The 21105-nt window shown below is 38.3% G+C and overlaps 1 protein-coding gene across 1 annotated transcript in view; it reads left to right on the top strand.

Moving 5' to 3' along the window:
* Nucleotides 1-21105, top strand: part of FBN1 (fibrillin 1) — a 144005-nt gene that overhangs the window by 67850 nt on the left and 55050 nt on the right. Inside the window, exons 14-28 of the mRNA XM_010571868.1 lie at nucleotides 1436-1558; nucleotides 2830-2982; nucleotides 5215-5268; nucleotides 6185-6310; nucleotides 9494-9619; nucleotides 10282-10401; nucleotides 11353-11490; nucleotides 12483-12533; nucleotides 15134-15259; nucleotides 16097-16321; nucleotides 18202-18327; nucleotides 18420-18548; nucleotides 19062-19187; nucleotides 19324-19449; nucleotides 20353-20475. Coding sequence (XP_010570170.1) covers nucleotides 1436-1558; nucleotides 2830-2982; nucleotides 5215-5268; nucleotides 6185-6310; nucleotides 9494-9619; nucleotides 10282-10401; nucleotides 11353-11490; nucleotides 12483-12533; nucleotides 15134-15259; nucleotides 16097-16321; nucleotides 18202-18327; nucleotides 18420-18548; nucleotides 19062-19187; nucleotides 19324-19449; nucleotides 20353-20475 — 1872 coding nt within the window. The remainder of the gene's footprint in view (nucleotides 1-1435; nucleotides 1559-2829; nucleotides 2983-5214; nucleotides 5269-6184; nucleotides 6311-9493; nucleotides 9620-10281; nucleotides 10402-11352; nucleotides 11491-12482; nucleotides 12534-15133; nucleotides 15260-16096; nucleotides 16322-18201; nucleotides 18328-18419; nucleotides 18549-19061; nucleotides 19188-19323; nucleotides 19450-20352; nucleotides 20476-21105) is intronic.

Genomic DNA, 21105 nt, shown 5'->3' with positions numbered 1-21105 from the left:
AAAGTAACTTTGCATTTTTGTTTCTGTAAGTAACCTTAAAAAAAGAAAGTTAATTTTTTTTTTTTTTCCTTTTAGGAGAACTTGTATCTGTCAAAGGAGTTCAGTGTTGTCTAACAAAATAACTATCTGCACTGTTAAATAGTATGGGTGCGTTTTGAAGTCCCAACTGTTTTTACTTACACTGAGTAAGGACTAAATTTAAAGTGGGAAAAGCATTTAAGATTTGTCTGAAACAGAACAAAAGTTTGCAGGATGAAGCAGAAATGAATTGAGCCCATGTACTTTAAATATAACTTCTATTTTAAAATGCAGTTTGAAAAAGGAATCTTGGATCATACAAGCCATGTTTTATGCCAAACAACACAAGCTAAGTAAAACACAGAGGTGTTTCACTCTCAATTTGCCCTTTTAAGGTCAGAAAAAAGGAAATTGTCACACACACTGTCTCTTGTATATATTATGGAGAGTTGTTATGAAGTGATTATTTTATAAAGGTTATACATACTTCCAAACAATATTTTAAACACTCCTTTTCTTAATCACTTATAAAATAATGGCATGGTCTCTGTGTCTAGAGAATGATCTTACTATTAACAGGATATGCAGCCTATATAATTTTTTTGCTAATTTAACATCCCTTTGTGGTAGTCTAATATTGTAGGGCTTCCTTCTCGTATTTCATTGCTAAGGGCTTTATTGTTCAATGTACTATTGTTGGGCAAAGATGGTAACTTGTTGCTTAGGGCTCAAATCATTAACAAATTCCTTTCAAGACTGAAGTGCAGTCTGTCCATTGAAAGTTTATAAAATGGGCCGTAATGAGCATCTGATAGGAAAAGCCAATTGTCATGCAGATCACCAGAGACACGCTACGTGTGGGGTAGGGTCTGACTGTGGAGATTCAGATATGCTTCCAAAAACTGAACCTGGAGCAGGAGGAAGGGAAATTCTTTGGTGGTCCTGTGAAGACACCTCATAGCAGGGGTGAAAGATTCCATTTGCTATCTGGACTGATATCTTAGAGCATGAACTAACTGTTAACACAGCAAGGGAATGCCCTGTTACACACTACAGACGTCCTTTGTCTTAGCAGTCACAGTTTCCTCCTTCCTCCGTTTTGCCTGAATGACCCTTAAATAGGAATACTTACTTCTTGGGAACAAGTTAGGAAAATGTAGTCCCTTTTCGCTCTCCAAGGAGAGCGTGAGATTGTTTTGTTCTGTTTATTTCTCCTGAATTTTGCATTTTCTTCTTCCATGTCACAGAATGAATTTATCATTATTCCTAATAAAACCTTTACTTGAACTAGTTTCCATTTACACTTGATATTTTTTATAGGATACATTGAAAATAAGCTGCACAAATGCAAGTTTCAGCCAGGCATTGAACACTATGTAATTTAATTTCTAATAAAGCTCATTTTGTTCTCCAACAGACATCGATGAGTGTGAGACAGCTGGAATATGCATGAACGGACGCTGTGTGAACACTGATGGCTCTTTCAGATGTGAATGCTTCCCTGGCCTTGCAGTAGGACTGGATGGACGCGTGTGTGTTGGTAAGACAAGTTTAATGTGTGGCAAGTCACAATTAACCAATGTTAAGGCATTAATGCTAGACTGATGGACAGATCAAGTTTGAGTGTAGAATGAACTGTTTTTTCATGGATTGGTGGGTGGTAGTTATATATTAGTGGATACTAATAGCTCAGGGGTATTTACTGTAATAGCCCATTTTGCTCTTTTTTTTCTTTTCCTTTGCATTTAAAGAGAAAAAATGTGTGGGCCAAATCACAAGGTCAGGTAGACTATACAGCATAGTGCTGTTGGAAGTGAGTAGTGCAGTATCAGTTTTGAGTAGGTGAGAATTTGCCCCGTTTCTGTCAATGTAAAATTCTTCATTTGTCACTAAGCTTAAGAATTTAATTACTCTTTCACTTCTTTGTAAAGTAGGACATATCAATTTTTCCACTTTCTCTACAAGTGAAAGATGTTCGAAGTTTTTGATTTGAAAATTCTAATGCGTCTGACAGCCATTATGGGCCAGTTTTTAAAAAGTGAGGAATGTCACCCCTGGACCTGAAAAGATAAACATTTTAAATCTTGTGCACTGGAATAGCATTACTGACTTCTTTGTTTTTTACAAGAGCAAAGAAAGATTTTTTTTTTTTTTTTTTTTAATGGCAGCATATTTTTTGATCTTTTCCTTATGCAAGTTTTTCTCTCATTCCACCTTTCTTCAGGTATAAAATGAAAACAAAAGCTTTAGTGTGGCCTTAGTGGGCTTAATTCAGGGTGTTGCACCAGTGCTGGTTTTAGCTTTGATGAATCAGAGACAACTGACAAGGTTGGGAGGGGGAGAGAAAATACTTCTTGTTAAAATCAAACTCTGAGAATAAAGTACACAGTACTGTGTTTTTTGGGGAGTTTTGAGGTATACTTGGTTCTACCTCTGAGATCCTGCCACTGGGCCTGTCAAGTTACAAGTGAGTAATGTCCCTGTCACATGGCAGAGACTTTGTCTCTTTTCCCTGTGGCTTCTTGCTAGTTCAAGGTTAAGTATTGATTGTTCCCCTAGTAGTTCACTAATGCATGTTAAGTCATGAAATGCAGTAACTAGTTTGTACGGCTGAACTCTTAAGAACATGACGAAGACGAATTTCCTGTCCTGAGTAGAGTGAGGGTATAGGTGGGTGAAAAGCATAGGGAAATGGTGAAAGATGTTTTGTTTTGACAGCTCTTTTACAGTGTTTATGACACCCGAGCTACATTTAATACTTATGGCAGTATAGTTGGCTATGGCAGGATTAAGAGAGATTTCTTTCCTCAGATACACATATGCGAAGTACATGCTATGGTGGCTACAAGAGAGGACAATGTGTGAGACCATTAACCGGTGCAGTTACAAAATCGGAGTGCTGTTGTGCCAGCACTGACTATGCCTTTGGGGAGCCTTGTCAGCCCTGCCCAGCACAAAATTCAGGTATGGCATATTTACTGGCACATACTCTAATCTCAGTTTTATGTTGATAAGCTATTTTTAGAAATGTAAAATACAGTTTTGTATTAACATTGCACCCTAAATCAGGAGGGTTAAATTGTCGTATAACATGTTACATATTTTGAGCAATCTGATATTTTGCATGTTGGTAGAGTACAGGAGATAATTTTTTTGAGGCAACAGTAAATGCCAGTATCTGGGTCCAGAGTCGTTACATGCATTGAAACAGATTTTCAAACAACAAACTCTATTTTGATAGATGTGGATAACAAAAAATACAATTCTGAACTCGAGTTACTCATGGAAACGTCTTGAATAATTCATATATTCAAATTCTTATGTACACCTGTCAGTCAGATGTTTGCTGCCTGAATTCTGTATCCTTCAAGTGATCTGAAATTGTTTATACGGTAACTACTTTTTGGATAGTCAATGCAAAACCAAATGTTCAATTAAGTGGTTGAGAATACTTGAGTCTCTCACCAAAATCCCCACCAAGCAAAGTTTTCTGGAACATAACTTCTTTCTGGCAAGAAAGCAATCCTAATCATTCTCATGGGCAGAATCTGCTTTTAGGAAAGCACTTCTTCCAAGACGCCTATGCTGACATGGTCCTTGTCATGAAGCCAGTAAATAGAGACCCTGGTTTCATGGAGGCGACTGTCTGCAGGGAGCTAGTTTGAAGCCCAACTTTGCTGAGTGATTCTTTTCACTCAGCAAATTTGTTGTTGCATATAAACAAAGTATGCCATTCGATATGTAGTTCAAAAGCATCTCATGCTAACATGGTATCTGCTTTGTAGGCAAAAATAATTTTAGATTTATTTTTTAAATCTTGGTTTTAACTGATAGCTTTGTGAGAAGCATTAGGGAGACAAAATCAGTTGGAACAAATCAGGCTGGTTGAGCTGATGTGAGCTCTTCAGCTGGAAGTTGCTGACCACCATTTTATAACATGCTCTGTTGTTTAGAATAGCAAAACACCAAGGAAATGTTAGCAGAATAGGAAGGAACCTTTCCAGCAGCCTCTGCTGATATCAGTGAGCCCTTCTTATTGTACAGTAGAGTTGAAATCTTTTGTAAATGTTGGACTCTGTATCATTGACTTCTGTTTTGTATTTCAATTACTTTAGCAGAACATTTACATACGTGGAAGCTATTTTTCCTGCGTTATTTTGCCCACCTCTTCAGTTGTTAAAAAGTGCCATCTCATATAGGGTGAAATGTAGCATTTCTTTGGGCTTTCACTGGGGGAGGGAAGGAGAAGAATTCTTGGAGAAGAGCATTGTATCGGAGAGACTGAAAAAAATTCCTGAAAGGAAGACATTTGTCTCTTTGCGCTCCTCAGAAGCTCTTTGCAGAAGTTCCTGCTGTTCTAGCCTGAAAGTTTTGCTGATGCATGTCCAGAGCTGGTCTGCTTTCACATACAGTGGCAGTAATTATTTGATTCAAGCAGGGGTACATATTAATCTGCATAATCTGGTTATGATAATACTGGGAGATGTATTGCCTGTGATTTTCCTTAAAGAGAAGACAGCTAATTCCATACATATTTTTAATATTTATTAATTTTAGCAGTGTAATTATTTGGGCTGTTATTAAAGTGCAAATGTATTGGAAAATGCTGACCTATACAGCAACAATTAATGCTGATCTGGCTGTCAGTTTATTCTATTAATTGTTCTGAACTCAAGAACTTGCACTGAGCAGTAATTGAGACATTTGAGAGACTTTGATACATGTTTTATTATTTTTTTAAGGGTAAGAGATCCTTGATCTGCTATGGACTCCTGAAAACACTCCTGCTAAATGGAGTTAAATATGGGCTAGATTTATAGGAAAACTTTTTCTGTTTCCTCGTCACTTTGGATGTGCACCTTGAGCAAGGGCTTGGACATAAGAGTTCTGGAGAATCTTGCTGTGGATATGTTATGGTTCATTTGTGTAGGAGGGCCAGCATGAAGTTTATGTCTGTTCCTAAATGCCTCAGTTCACCACGTGAAGTTTTTACTCATCTGTCTTCATGAGCAGATGCAGACCCTGAATCTGCTAAAATATTTTACAGGTTCAGAGCACTGAGGCTATTAGTGTTTTTAGAATAATTGAAAGGCATATTATTTCATTCAAACAATTACTTGGCATATTGCAAATGATGATGCTGAAAGCAATGAGCTAAGAAAGAATATTCCAGTAAGTATTCCATTTTTTTTCCAGCTGAATATCAGGCTCTGTGCAGCAGTGGAACTGGCATGACTGCAGGAGGAAATGGTAAGATCACCTAATGTAATTCAAACTATAGCAGTTCTGGCTAAAAGTGTTACCTTGATAACCTTGATTTGTTAGACATGCTGGTGGGGATGATGGCAGGAAAGAATGGGAGGAAGGCTTATTCAAATGGCTGTTTGCAACACATAAGAATAATTTAGGATTAAATGAGTGGAGCATGCAATTTCACCAGTGCGCCATCTCTGTTTTATGCTGTGGAATGTATGTGGGTGCTGTTACAAAATAATGGCAAATTTGTGACAAGTGTTATTATCTGTTTGACTTAGAAATCATATATGTAAGTCACTTGCCCATTTCAACTTAAATCATCCTGAAGAATAAAGCCATGTCGAACACTGAGCTTCCTCATGTGTTTTCATCTGTCAAAAAGGCCAGGCTGACAGCGTTTGGTTAATTACAGAGAAGGAGCGAATGATTACAATAAAAGCTTTGTAGTCGTAGAACTGTGAAACTGCAAACTCTTAAGTCAGCCAACGCTCACTGGTATATTTGCTGGTAGTAGAGAGGGGAAAGCATTCAGAAAGGAGGGATATTTGTGCTTTGGAGAGTGATGCCATCTGGAAATGCTATGAATCGGGAGATACAGGGGGGTATTAGTACATGTGCCTCTAAATGTAAGACCCCAGTTTAATATCCCAGTTCTTATCTACAGTTGCAAGTCTCTTAAATGTCTATGGGCTAGAAATGGTCTTAAATCAGTGTGAAAAGGATGCTTTTTTCTCTTGAGTGTGAATATTTAGGTGTGAATTCCCTAATCAGAACTACATGATTATAAATATGGAGCAGCCAATGTTAGTGATACCAAAAATATATCTTTTTCTAGTTTGGAGAATTAACCCCCACAACCCCTCAACAACTGACTCTGCTTTTTGGTTTTGTTTTTTTTACCTTTGTGTAGATATTAACGAGTGCTTACTGGATACTGATCTCTGTCCAAATGGAAGGTGTGAGAATCTGCATGGAACATACAAATGTATTTGTAACCCTGGATATGAAGTGGATTCAACTGGGAAAAACTGCATTGGTATGAAATGTCCCAATTTTCATTTTGAAGTTTGATGCTTGTTTATCCTCTTTCACATTTTTTTTCAGTGTTTCATCAGATCTGTTAGTTGCAATTCTGATATTTCTGGATGTTTCTGCTGAATTCTTGTTTTAATTTCAGTGCTTTGCAATGCTCAGTGGGGCTGTAAGGGACCATTGCTGTCAATGACTCAAATCACTGGCAACCAGGCAATAAACATCCAGTTCAGTTAAGTCCACTGAACATGCACTCTCCAGTACCAATGTTTCTCAAAATCAAAAGAAGCCAGATCCTGCAATTACAGTATACCACAGGAGGGATCTAGGATCACCAGTGTGCTAGGTGCTTCCAAGAGCAGGGAATTTAAGCAAAACTCCCAACTGATCATAACAAGATAGCCATCCCATATGCTACAGAAGACTTACATGGTTTCTCCCAACTCTGACTTTGGAGAAAATTCCCTTTCAACTTTCAGACAGGGCTACTGGTTTAACTGTGTTAAGTGTACTGGCCAGACACAGGAAAATTTATTGTCGTTGGAAGCACCAGCAGAATCTGATGGCATGTTGTCTCTAACTAGGGCTGATTTCCTGTGTTGTACAAGTGAAAAAAATCTAAAGCCAAATTTTTCATCACAGAAAAGGTGAAATCTCGCTCCTTAGAGGTGACCAGCGGAAGCACTGTGGCATGGGATAAAAAGAATTCAACTAAGTAGCAGTCCAGTCTCTTCTCAAACTATCTGGGATGTAAAAAACCCCATCAGATGCCTGCAGACTCCTGTTACAAATTTTAATTCTGGCAATTGTCTTGTTCCATTACATGGTCCCATCAGAAGCCCATAACTTAAAACCCTTTAGATTCCTTTCTTCCACTTCTGCACTGGTGCATTGTTCCAGACCTCCTTTGCACAACTAATTAGAAATTTCTTCTGGTTTCCTGTTAAAATTTAATTGTGACCATTTTATTACCAGTTGATGTTGTACTAATATTATCCTTTGACTTAACACCATGTCAGCACTTATCCACAAAGTGTTTATGAAGAATCATCATATCCTTTCTCAAACTCTGTTGGCTAAACTATCCAAATCCACACTTTCAGTCTTTTCATAAAAGCAGAGGCTGCAGTCTTTTCTTGAACACAACTGATCTGACCAGTATACAGTGTTCTGATGAGGTCTGACCAGTGCCTTGTATAGTGGTGCCAGCAGTTCTCCATTGCCCCTAGGAATATCCTGCCTAAACTGATTATAGAGTGCATTCATCTTTTCTCAAATACATGTTATACTTTGCAGTCAAAGTCAACCTCTAATTGGGAGTTACATCCAGAGCTTTCTCTTCTCGATAGCCTTCAGCTGATGAGTTCTGGTTTATAGCATATTATTGTTATTGGTCCCTAATTGCACGGTTTTGGTCATTGGTGATTATATTTCATCTTATTTCTCTCATTCACGTTGTCAAGATTAATTTAGTCTTGCATGATTCTCTGTATTGGTAATAACTTCCAGTTTAGTGTTGTACACAGTTTTTGATCCCATTCATTTTTTATTTCTGCAGTGCAATGAATATTTTATAGGACCAGTCCCAAGACTGATCCCTGAAAGGCATTGCTGATATCCTCTCTCCATTGTGATTACTCCCCTTTTTAATATACCCTACTGTAATCTGTCCTTCAGCCAGCTCTGGAACCACCTTAAAGTTCTTAAATTCCTTCCTGTTATCTCCAGCTTACATAATTTTATTTGGGTTCTGTACTCTCTACTTAAACCTAAATAGCTTAAGTCATCTGTGTTATCCCAGTCTAAACTATCCGCTATCTTATTTTTAAAAAAATAGGAATTGATCTATCTTTGATAAAAGTCATGCTGTAATTCATCCCATTTTCCCATTTGCTTCTTTGGCTTTAATTATCCATGTCCCATTTCAGTGTCTGCCTGTAGCTTATGGCATCCCTTCTTTTCTCCCTATCCATCTGTGAGCTTTCCAGCTGCTCTCCAGCCCACCCTGTTGCAGCCCACATCCATGCTCCATCACAGCTGTTTCCCATTCTTCCATAATGTTCCACCTGGCCCTCTCTCAATTTTTCTGAACTCCTGTGAAGCTTCCCACACAGTCTGTTTTATTCTACAAATCTCCCTGCTTTTCCTAGCACTTTTGCTGTTCCCAGCTGCTGCACTGACCCTCTGAGTCTTTCCAACTTCTCTCAACACTTTCTGAGGCCTCTCTGACTTAGCCAGTTGTTCCTGTCTGCTCTCGGGGTCTCTCCTGGTCTTCACCTGCCAGTTATGGCCCATTGCCACCTTCTTGCAACTTCACTCTAATGACCACAGCTCTTCCAAAGATTTCCTAAGGGCTCTTGAAATTAAGCACTAGCATTTCTATTTAAATTTTTCACCTCTGAAGCAAGTGTAGACTTGCATTGGCCTTGTCAACCATAACATCTAAGACAGTTCAGAGCCAGCTTGGAAAAAATGGTGATTTAAAGACCAGGATGACCAGCAAACCTTTCCAAACCAATCCTCTCATTGTTTCTTTCATGACTGTGGGGGCTGCTGTCCAGAGAATCAGAGACTGCATAGACCTATTCCACAATATAGGCAAGATGAAAGTGTGATTCCCAGCTTTATTTTGAACCATGGTGTGGCTGTCACATATTATGAATATGTGTAGAAAGGAAGTACGAGCTCTTATAAAAGCAAAGCAGCCTGCTAAAGAATAAAGCTCAGGAAAAAGTGAACAAAAATATACAGAGAAAAGTATATTCTTCCCTATTTTTATTTTTCCCTATTTAAATAACAAAATTAAAATGTTAATTTTTCTCTAGGTAATATTTGTGCGGTTTGAATTCATGTAACTATTATTGTTTCCATTATTTTGATGATAGTTTTCATGAAGAAGGAAGGTGCAGTAAGTGGGATCTTCAGTATTAGTTTATTTGGAATGGGCATTTCCATTTGAAATTCCAAGCCTGTTGTCTACTAAAAGAATCTAGAAATCTTTTCAGTGTCTTTCAAAAATAGTGCAAGTCATGTGTGTGAGTATTCTCTCTCTCTCTCTCCCCCCTGTGTCTCCTTCTTTCCACATACACAAAATCTAATGAAATGTGGCTGTTGGGAGGGAAATTCTACCCTGGCTTCTATTCCAGAAATCTTTCCTTTCTTAAAAAGTTCTTGATTTTCATTATAGACATTGATGAATGTGCGCTGAACATGCTGCTTTGTGACAATGGGCAATGCAGAAATACCCCTGGAAGTTTCACCTGCACCTGTCCGAAAGGATTTGTATACACTCCTGACCTAAAGACGTGTGAAGGTAATTGGCAACACTCCATTTCATCCTAGTTTTATTCGTTTGGGTTGTTCTCAGATTGTGCCAGGAATACTTTGAATCTTAATGAGGATATAATGTGTAGAACTAAAAAAAAATATAAAGAAATTATATGGGAAAGTAGGGGAATGAGGAGAGACAAGGCCAGAATGAAAGCATTAGGTAACCTCAGGGAATAGCCTGTATTAGGTCTATATTAGCACTCTCCTTACTGACTACTACCACTGGGCCCACACTGTGCCAAGGGTGAGAAAAACTTGAGAAGAACCAAGTTTTACAAATCTGTTATCTTGTGTGGAGAACAGAGCCTGACAGCTCCTAGTTTGAACTGTTTTTGAGCCATAGACAGGATGTGTATCAGATCATTTAAACAGCACGGTCCATCCACACAAAGCAGGGCAATAGCTGGATGTCACTGAAAAATGAGATGCTGCTTCCAAATTCAATGTAGTTTTGGTACACGTGGTAGTGTGTCATTAGGACACATGCATCATTAGTCTATTGCGAAGAGTTTCATAATAGAAAAACAGAGTATCAGGAAAAGTGGTCATGAGGAAAGCCGCTTCCATTTTTCCCTAAGCTGAAAAAGGCCATATGTATTTTTGTTAACACTTCCTGGCACTAATGGCAGTGTGTTTCTCTTCTAGATATTGATGAATGCGAATCTAACCCCTGCGTTAATGGGGTGTGCAAAAACACACCAGGCTCTTTCGCTTGTGAGTGTTCTCCTGAAAGTACTTTGGATACAACCAGAACCATCTGCATAGGTATTTATTCTTCTGAAGATTTTATGTTTTCTGGATAAAAATGTCCACTGACATACAAACATTGTACACCAAGTTCAGAAAATATTTTAAAATAACTTGTGTAGATAAATTTAGTAGAAAATGTTACAGAAACAATGTTAAGAAAGTGTTTTCACTGTTACTGTGGGCACATAAAGTGTGACTAGTACTTGGGAGCATGGTGTGCTTCTATGTCAAACTTGAGAGAGAGAGGAAATTTTTTTGTAACAAGTACAGAAATGCTAAGACTGCTTCTTCAGGACTATGCTCACCCACTTAATTCCTCCTGCAAGAGGGGTGGACATGTTCTTGTTAAGATCTTCTCTCTGGAAAGGCCAGTTTTCTGTTTGAGATGGAGCATGAATAAGTTGTGTACAGTCCAGACCAGCTCAAGAGTAGCCACAGACAATGCTGTGACTCAGATACTCTGTGGACTCATAATTTCTTCCCTTACCTGTTCTGGCGGGACAGGAATTTATCCCTGTTGCCTAGTCAGTGAGAAAAACTGTGGAACTATAGTTCTGTCTGATCCTTAGCTATCTCTTGCCACTCTCTATATGGGAAGATCACATATCCAGACTGGGGGATCTGGTGGATTAATGGAAGATCTAGAACGGGTTCACATCTACCCTGTTCTTCTGCATGTGCTTCTAATCTGAGTCATAATAAATACAATGACTCAGATCTTGAATGGTGTTGAGAGATTTCCTGTTAAAGTCAATAAGCATAAACTAGGATTTGCAAAGGGCTCTGTGCTGGGATGATTTCAGGCTATAGTCCAGCATAGAGAACGATAAATTCAGATCTGATGTGGTAAGTCATAATGAAAGGATGATTCTTTTTCATGGTTAAATTCAAGTGTGTTTGCAAATATATTAATGTATAATGCTAAACAATCTGCATGACAATGCATTGGGGTTTTTTTCTGTACAGAAACTGTTAAGGGTACCTGTTGGCAGAACATAGTGGATGGAAGATGTGAAATAAATATCAATGGAGCAACTCTGAAGTCCCAGTGCTGTTCCTCACTAGGTGCTGCTTGGGGAAGCCCATGTACACCGTGTGAACGAGGTAACGCTGTTCATTTTCTTCAGGAACCTAGGATTTTTTCTATTCTGAGGTTGGTCCAGATTATTGTCATAGAAGTTTGGGCACAGGCTAGACAAATAACTTTACTTTTTCTATTATCAAGCCCTCATTCCTTACTCAGTCTGAAAAAGAGAAGTCTTAATATTTGAGAGGTAGCATGTAGCTATAGAAGGTTCTAACTCTGGATTTTATAGAAAACATTTTACAAGTTTAAATTCTGAAGGGAAGGGACCACACCTACAGTCTGTAACTTTAGCATGGTTTGTCATAATTAGTGATCTAGAAGTCCTAATGATGTAGCAATAGATGCATGTTCCCCAGAGCTCCCAAGAAAATGTTTGCAACAAATGGATCTTTGGTGTGGTAACGGAGGGAGGACAGGGAGTAGCCCTTGTTATTATACTCTGTAGATTAACTGATGACCTAGAGAATTATATGGTTGATCAGGAAATGGGTTGAAGTCTCTGCATATTCACTTGATAATTAGACTGAACTGTGGGATGAGCTGGGAACTCAGGGATGAGCTGATGAATGCAGAAATGTGGGGGGGTTGTTATTTCTATATGCTGAAAGCTGCTAGTTTGCTCAAATCTTTAGTTAAATTCATCCTGTATATTTTAACAGAATTCTTCCTCATCCATGTGTGGTAAATAGGGCTGTAATGTGCTGTGATCAAGTTAAATGAATTAAATTTATATGAATGAAGCAGGAATCATACAACCACTTTGGGGTTAGCTAGCTAAGACACATGGGAAGCAAAAGAGGATAATGGCTGACACTCTATATAGAGTTTATGTAGTTGCCCCATCTTATCTCTTTATTATTTCAGAAAATACTGAGATACTGTCTAAGCACTCAGACTTCTCATAGCAGTAAACTCTAGATAATATTTCACATGATCAGTTTTGCACAATAAGTTAATGGTGAGTTTTGGACTGTAGCATTCTAAAAGTTCACTTTTGTTTGTTTTACAGACCCAATATGTCAAAAGGGATATTCAAGAATAAGAGGAACATTGTGTGAAGGTATTTATTGTTGCCTTAACATGAATCAGAGCTTGAATGAAAAAATGCCAGTGTTTTGATTTAAGTGGTTAATTTAGCATAGAGGAACACTATGCCAAATTCTTACCTCGTGTAGTTCCACTGACTTCATTAGAGTTATGTCAGGGATGAATTTGGTTTCAGTTTGTTTAACTTTCCTACATACTCACAGTTTATCTCAAAGTACACACTTGCAAATATAGTGTCTACCAGTATAAGGAGATGGTTCTCTCTCTTCAAATACTGTTAAGTGAGTAACCCATTTGGGCAAAGTATGCATCTTATATATGTTATAAAACATGGCATTATTGATACAGTGGTATGACAAGGCATTACTATGCTTTAGAAAAAGAATGTTTGAAGACTCTATTTCACATGAAAAGTTTTTGTTTGGTTGGGTTTTTTTCTTAACTTCAGCTTTCTTCCATGCAACATTATATGAAATCTGACATGTTCCAAAGCATAGTTTCATTGTCTTTTTAAAAAAAAAAAAAGCATCAGGACACGGTTAAACTTTGGTTAAAGAAAAGGTTAAAGATTTTTTGAATGTGTAGCTTTTTGCTTGGTATGAGATGACGCTGTACTATTCTGTGAGAATTTAAGGTCCCACCCTATTTCATCTTCATTTGAATTGATTTGAACCCCTGGAAAAGTACTGCATATTTCCATAATATGCAGAAGCTCAGAGAGTCTCAAACTGCTGTGGGTCATCCTGACTGACAACATCTGACATGACACTGCAGTTAAAATATTTTTAAAAAATTACTCCCATATGTAGCTTCCATAAAGAAACATTGTTTTTTCCCCTTAACAAAAAATAAAATAAAACAAAAACAACAACAAAAAAAGGAACACCCTCACACATATTCTTTGCTTTCCAAATGATGACTGAATACCTTGGCATGTCTGTGCTGCAGACCCACTGTACATAACTTATCTGACCTCAGCAACACTTTCTGGAGTGTGTAAGTGAAAGAAAAGGAGGGAAAAAAAAAGTGGCCCCACCTATCTCTCTTCACAAGGAAAGTCTTAGAACATTTTCAACACTGCTGGGATGGAAAGTTTATCCATCCAAGATGTAGACATAACTGTTTTCAGCATTTCCTTTACCAGCATTTCGGATTACATCTATTACATGCTTTAATCTTCTCATTTCAATGGGACCTGGATAGCCCCAGATCTTGCAGAGTAGTTTCCTCTGCTTTTAACTTACTGAAGCCATTTTTGGGTTTCAACCAACATAAGCATTTTTCATGATAGGGGAACATCTCTAGGAAATTTACTGGCAAGTGAGAGACAGGACAAGGGAGTAAGCTTAGTTCCCAAAAGGTGATACTCAGTTCTCCCATACACAGCCCATGTAAATTGAGCGATGGACCTTGTGCAAGAAAATAAGGAAACTAAATTGGCAGTGTTCCTCTGGTTTACAGCTGAGCCCTGGAGTTGTCAGCTGGAATATTGTTCACAGGCCATGAACTGTGTTTCAGTGGTTTCTAATAGTCCACTGGCTTTACTTCCTGCCTTCCAGTCAATATGGACCTTTTATTTATAATATCTGTTCAAGCTCAGGGGCCACTGATGTTCCCCCCACATTTATCCTCCACCCTGCTCCATGCGGTTTGAGAGCTGCAGAGTCTGTTCATGCGAGGAGTTTTGTCTGGAGGCCTAGTGAGTCCAACCTATCCACTTCTTGATTACTCTATACATGAGTGTTCAGCTATAGGTTATCAGAGTCATTCTTTGCTCATTTCTTGTTCTTATCATTTCCTGTCTTAAAAACTGTCATGCTTCATCTTGGGCCATATTTAATGCTAGCGGCTTTTTCCTAAAGGCAGTTGTGAAGCATATGCTTTTCACAAAGGACACCGGTGGGAGGACCCCACACTTAGATTACTAAACATTTATTTATGCTCAGGCCAAGCTAACACAGTTAATCAAATTAGCCTTACCCAAAAGTGCTAAATTTGTCACCTAAATATAGAAATATAATCTTTACTTAATGAAGTTAAACTCTGTGTGCAGTCATAAGGAGTTTATTTTAATCTATATAAAGTTAGTAATTGCTGAGAAGGTCATAGGGCCAGATTTCAAATGGTGGTGTAGTTTCCAGACATGCAAAGGTGTGCCTGATATGACTCAAACATTAAAAATACAAAAATTTAAAAAAACATAAAAAATACAACATAACTTAATCTCATTGGAATAATGCATAATCTCATTATGCACTTACCTTTGTTTTTCTTTGTGCATTTGCTTCAGAAATCTGGCCCACAATGAGTATGAAAATTGATATAATTTTTAAATGCCCCTCCCTTTTTTGTTACTTTTGAGTTTGATTTCAGTATATGTAGGAATGGCAAACAGTAACGTGTATTATTTCTAATCATCAGAGAGTTTCTGTGATTGTTCTGGCTGACTTGCATAGGAAAACCTAAATATTCGGGATTTTGTCAGGCCACATAAACTGCTGTGATTTTGTATTTTATCCTAAAAACCAAACATTAGAATGTTCATATTTTTTCTGATTTGTTCATGTTTAGCACGCTAGTGATTACTTTTATTCACATTTTGTTTGGAAATAGATGTAAATGAATGTGAGGTCTTTCCTGGAGTCTGTACAAATGGGCAGTGTGTCAATACCTTGGGATCGTTTGTTTGCCAGTGCCCCAGTGGAATGACTTTAGATGCTTCTGGACGGACATGTCTTGGTAGGTATTAATTCCATTTACAGGTCTACTAGGAAAGAGCAAATCTATGTGGTAAGCAATGTTTGCGCTGCATGTTTTCTTACAAGTAAGGAAAATTATTTTTGTCCCCATAAGTAATTTTCAAATGGAATCAATCAGGAACATGAACTTAGTTCAACTGGAATATGAAGAGATTCCAATGGTAGTAGCTAAAGCCCATCACCATCTGCTAGCTGGTGAATAGCATTGATTTAGTTCCAGATTGTTCATCTGACATGTTCCTACAGATCATCTGTGCTCTTGGAACATTTCATCTGCAGCCCCACTGAAATCACCAAGGTTAGAAGAGGACGGGTGGGGACGGGATGGGACACCATTGTGGGCTGGGACTCGGGCGTCTGAGGAGGGATGTGGTGTCCCTAGCCACACTGCACACCTTAATGGAGAGTGCAACAGAATATCAAAGTTTTGTATGCTGTCCATCCAAAGCACCTTTGTCCCTTTATGACAGTAAATGCCTAAGGTTTGTCTCAGAACAAGGCATAGCTTAGGGTAATTAAAAGGCCTTGTATAGGCATGGTAAGCTGGAATGCTTAAAATTCTCTTCTGATCCAAAATTTACTTCAAGTGTTGAGCACCATTTTTCAGAATGGTGCTTTAAACTTACTTCAGCTCTTAATTTCTGAGTTTAGTGTTAATATTTTGCTGTTAGAAATTATGCAGCGTGCTTGGTACACTCCTCCCAGTCCACAGAAACATGGAGCAAACTGTCCAGTGAAGGGATTCTGGAAAAGGATTCCTCTGCAGTGAACTAAATTTTCTCTTTCTCTCTCAACATATTGTTCAATTGCCCAACAGACATTCGCTTGGAGAGTTGCTACCTGCAGCATGAGGATGAGCAATGCACCTCACAAATACCAGGCCGACACCGAATGGATGCTTGCTGCTGTTCAGTGGGGGCAGCATGGGGCTTTGAGTGTGAGGAGTGCCCTCTGAAGGGATCACCTGAATTTGAAGCTCTTTGTCCAAGAGGATCCGGGTTCTCTACAAAGATAGAGATAACTGGGAAACCTTTCTCTAAAGGTGTGTGATTTATTTGTGGTTCATTGCCAGCAAATCCTTCTGGCTTTTCCTTTTACTCTTTCTTCAGACAATTCCTGTGGATTTGAAGATTTCAGTCATAGTCAGACACTTCACTCACCTTAAGGCACATTTGAAAATCCAATTTGATTTTATGGAAATTAAGGCCAGAATAAAACACAAGATAATTCAGTCGGTATCACAGACCATTAAATACCATATAATATTGCAACTTCAAAACATTAAATTTGTGTCTCTACTAGTGTCATGGTTTAACCTCAGCCAGCAACTAAGCACCACGCAGCCACTCACTCACTTGCCCCCACCCAATGGGATGGGGGGGAGAATCGGGGGGGGGGGGGCGCAGAGTAAAACTCGTGGGTTGAGATAAAGGCAGTTTAATAGGACAGAAAGGAAGAAAATAATAATGATAATAATAATATGACAATAATAATAATAATAAAAGAATTGGAATGTACAAAACAAGTGACGCACAATGCAAGAGCTCACCACTTGCCAACTGATACCCAGTTAGTTCCTGAGCAGCAGTCCACCATCCCCAGCCAACTCCCCCCAGTTTATATACTAGGCATGAAGTCATATGATATGGAATATTCCTTTGACCAGATTGGGTCAGGTGTCCTGGCTGTGTCCCCTCTCAACTTCTTGTACCCCTCCAGCCTTCTTGGTGGCTGGGCATGAGAAGCTGAAAAATCCTTGACTTTAGTCTAAACATTACTTAGCAACAACTGAAAACATTAGTGCATTATCGACATCATTCTCATATGAAATCCAAAACATAACACTATATCCCAGCTACTAGAAAGACAATTAACTCCCTCCCAGCTGAAACCAGGACAACTAGAAAGGTTAAACTGTGCCTGACTTTGCCTCCTGTGTTGCATCTAATGGCATCTCTGGCTGATGGAATAGCTTTGAAAACCTGGCACCTCATGCTACAAGAACTGGGGCAAACTGAGCAGTCAGCTTTGAATGAGCAATCCTTTTTAACTGTGCAGGGTGCAATAACATCTAATTCTACTGTGGAGCAGGCAAGGGAGGGTGAATAATTTTGGGAATTTCTTGTGGAGCTACTTGGAGAAGTAGGGAAAAATGTTTCCAGTATGATAGCTCAAATCAGCAGAATTTAATTTACTGTAAACCAAGTCTTGTTATGACTGTTGTTGGTAAACTTCCAGCATTAAATGGGAATCACACAGTGACACCCTAGCAGCATGTGCTGAAAGCTGTCTTCCAGGGGTTACCAGTGGGGTTAAGCTGGACAATGTCAGAAGCACAAATGAATGTGAATATGTTTATAAAGAAAGCCAGTTACCCAAAACCTAAACATTCTGAAGTCTGAAAGGAGGGGAAAATACGTATGAATGACAATTGCTGTTGTTAGTTTCAGCCTTAGTTTTATAAACAGTTACTAAGCCATTAATTATTCATAAAGAAATGTGACATGTGCTTTTATTTATGCTTGCTATGTTTTCTGTGACTCATGGAAGTCACATTTTTTTCTCAGAAACCAGAAGACAGAGTGGTTCTTTTGAAAGCTCCCTTTGCCTTTGTAGGTTTGATCCTCTGTCCACTGAAATCTTACTGTTGACTTCGGTGAGCTGCAGATCAGATCCTGCAGGACAAAGGGGAGACTGATAACATTTTATGGCAGAAAGTGCTCTTGGCAATTCCAGTGCAGAGTGCCTATATTGTTGGTTAGGTGGAAGTCAGTACCAGTTTATGTAGTGTGGTCTACAATTTTCCCAAAAGGAGGGGTCATTACCATGAGAGAGGATGAGCTCTGAAGTTGGCATTGTTCTTTTGTGCACTCTTCTTGTATGAAGTGATAACATCATATGTCCTTACTGTTTCATTTTTAGATATCAATGAATGTAAAATGGTCCCCAGTCTTTGTACCCATGGAAAATGCAGAAATACCATTGGCAGTTTTAAGTGTAGATGTGACAGTGGATTTGCCCTTGATTCTGAAGAGAGGAATTGCACAGGTAAACTGCATGGATGTATCTCTCATAACTTTGATTTGAAAAGGAAAAACTGAACTCCTTTGAAAATACTGTGGATGTGTTTTGTGTTACAGATATTGATGAATGCCGCATCTCTCCTGATCTTTGTGGCCAAGGCATCTGTGTCAATACTCCTGGAGACTTTGAATGTGAATGTTTTGAAGGCTATGAAAGTGGATTTATGATGATGAAAAACTGCATGGGTATGTTTTTTATAGACTGTAGATGTGCATTAGTATGCTATGTGCTAGTATGCTATACATGGTTTATTTTTTGTTTATTTTGTATTTTCTTGAAGGTTTGATTGCACCTAGGTTTAGGTCCATCTCATTTTGTGAGTCTTATTAAAGCTCACTTTAACTTGATTTCCACCCCAAATGTGAATTCGCAGCTTCTGCAGGATGCCAAAGCATAAATGAGCAAGGTTCAGGATTGTAGGATGTTAAATTTATCCCCACAATCCCCGTTTTGCTAAGTGGGATACCATCCTGAACTTTGAGGTTAGAGTAGATTAAAATTTAGAATCCTTTTTCGAATTTATTTTATTTTATTTTTTTTATCTGCACTGAGGTGTAAGGGATGACTAGGTGTAGGAAAGGCTCCAGAACCAATCTAGGCAGACGGTGCTGTGATGGGTAGCAGACTATGGGGAGGGATGGATTGCTGCTGTGGCAGTGCTGGCCCCTGCAGTGATGTTCCTTGTCTTCTCCCCACAGACATCGACGAGTGTCAGCGCAATCCCCTTCTCTGCCGAGGCGGCACTTGCATCAACACAGAGGGAAGTTTTCGGTGTGATTGTCCTCCAGGCCATCAGATATCACCAAATATCTCTGCATGTATAGGTAAGACATGCAGGCAAAATCAATATTGTGCATAGCTTTTTATACTGCTCTTGTGCTGCAAATGCATTTACAATGTTTGCTTTAGTATCATTTTCATTCAGATCTAAAATGCATTCCTCTCTTTCTTTTGCAATAGACATTAACGAATGTGACCTAAGCACCAGCCTGTGCCGAAATGGACGTTGTGTCAACCTGATTGGAAAGTATCAATGTGCTTGTGACCCTGGATATCAGTCCACACCTGACAAGTTGTACTGTGTTGGTAAGGACAAAATCTACATGGGATCTCTAGCGAATAGGGAAGATAAAATACAAATAATTGATTCATTTTTAGTAGTTGTATAAAGACATTTTTAACTGTGATTCAAAAATCTAGTACAGTCTGTCAAAACAGTAGGCAAAAGAAGAAAATGTGCACATCTGTTATTGTGAGGAATGAATGAAATTATGGCAGTGCTACAGTTAACTGTGTAATAAATTGTTTTCTCTAGTAAATCAATAATGATGCATAAAATAGCATACTATTTTAAATGGCCTAAGACTTCAGACTTTGATCATTAAGAGGGAATATACCTTGTTAAATCTTGAGTTCTATGTTTTATTAAAAATCAGCGCTCCTGACAGACCATGGAGTAGAATGTGGTTCAATTGAATTTTTCATAATTTGGTCTGGAATTGTCACAAATATAGGGCCTTTCCAGTAAGTATTTCCTTAAAGCCATGTTTTGTAAATGACATTTAGCTTAAATCACATATTGTGCACTCTTTTATATGCCTACATTTTATTGTGCCACGGAAATACATGAAAAATCCACTAGCTTTAATTCTGCCTAGTAGATAAGTTTTTCCCTTGATCCTTACAAAAACTTTGTTGCCCTCATGATGCTGTGGTAACCCAACAGTGGTATTTTTATATGTAGAAAGAGAACTGCAGAGGTATTTGTATATGCAGTCAGGTAATATCATCTCTTTGTCCTCCTTGGTTTGCCTGATATCCATCCCAATGCCTATACTTGCAAACACTTGAATGTTCAAGGAGTGTGCAGATATCAAGTGTAGATTCTGGACTGATGCTGTTCTGGGAAGCTGACTCAAAGTGTGTCCTTGAAATGTGCTTTAAAGTAAAAAGTATTGTGGGTTTTAACTGTAATTTTCTCCTTTTTAGATATTGATGAGTGCAGTATAATGAATGGTGGCTGTGAGAACTTCTGTACAAACTCAGAGGGCAGCTATGAATGTAGCTGTAAACAAGGCTTTGCACTCATGCCAGACCACAGGACATGCACTGGTAAGGGAGGTTTGGGGAACTTTTCCACTGGAAGGGTTTATTTCAACAGTTTAAAAATGGATCTTCTTTTTAAGATTAAAGCTATTGTAACAAATATACTGGAAAAAAAAGAAGTAATTAATGCATGGAAAATGAAGTTCTTTTTCTAAAGTAAACATCTTCAAAGTATCTGAATTGGACAACTGTAGACTGAATTGCTTTGAAGGGAATTGATTCTTCATAATTTCAGAAAGTGTACAAGTTGATTCTGAGTTTTATAACAAAAGGCTGTAATTTTTTCAGTGGGAGATGAATTTTCTCCTTTAAGGTACTATATTAAATCCAAATCCAAAATGTGTTAAAGTCAATGGAAAGAATCATCATGAACAGAAGCCAAAATGCTCTGCACGTGTACTGTATGGTTATGTTGGAGAGAGAATAGACAGAAATGCTAGAAAAGGAGCTGATTGCCCTGTTCTGTGGTTGTTCAGTATCTGCTTTTAAGCAAGCAAGAAAATTCTTATTTTAAATTCTTTGTTTAGTCAAATGCAAGTATGCTGCATTACTTCAAAACTGAATGACTTTCAGACAAACTGAAATGTGAATAGTGTGAATCTTTCTTAGGAAACAGCTCTCTTGCACTCTTAAACA

Source organism: Haliaeetus leucocephalus, unplaced genomic scaffold, assembly GCF_000737465.1.
Source record: "Haliaeetus leucocephalus isolate CR32 unplaced genomic scaffold, Haliaeetus_leucocephalus-4.0 Scaffold339, whole genome shotgun sequence".
In the NCBI taxonomy this organism is placed as follows: Eukaryota; Metazoa; Chordata; class Aves; order Accipitriformes; family Accipitridae; genus Haliaeetus; species Haliaeetus leucocephalus.
Note: the sequence above shows the minus strand (reverse complement) of the source record. Positions and strands in the feature narration are given on the sequence as shown.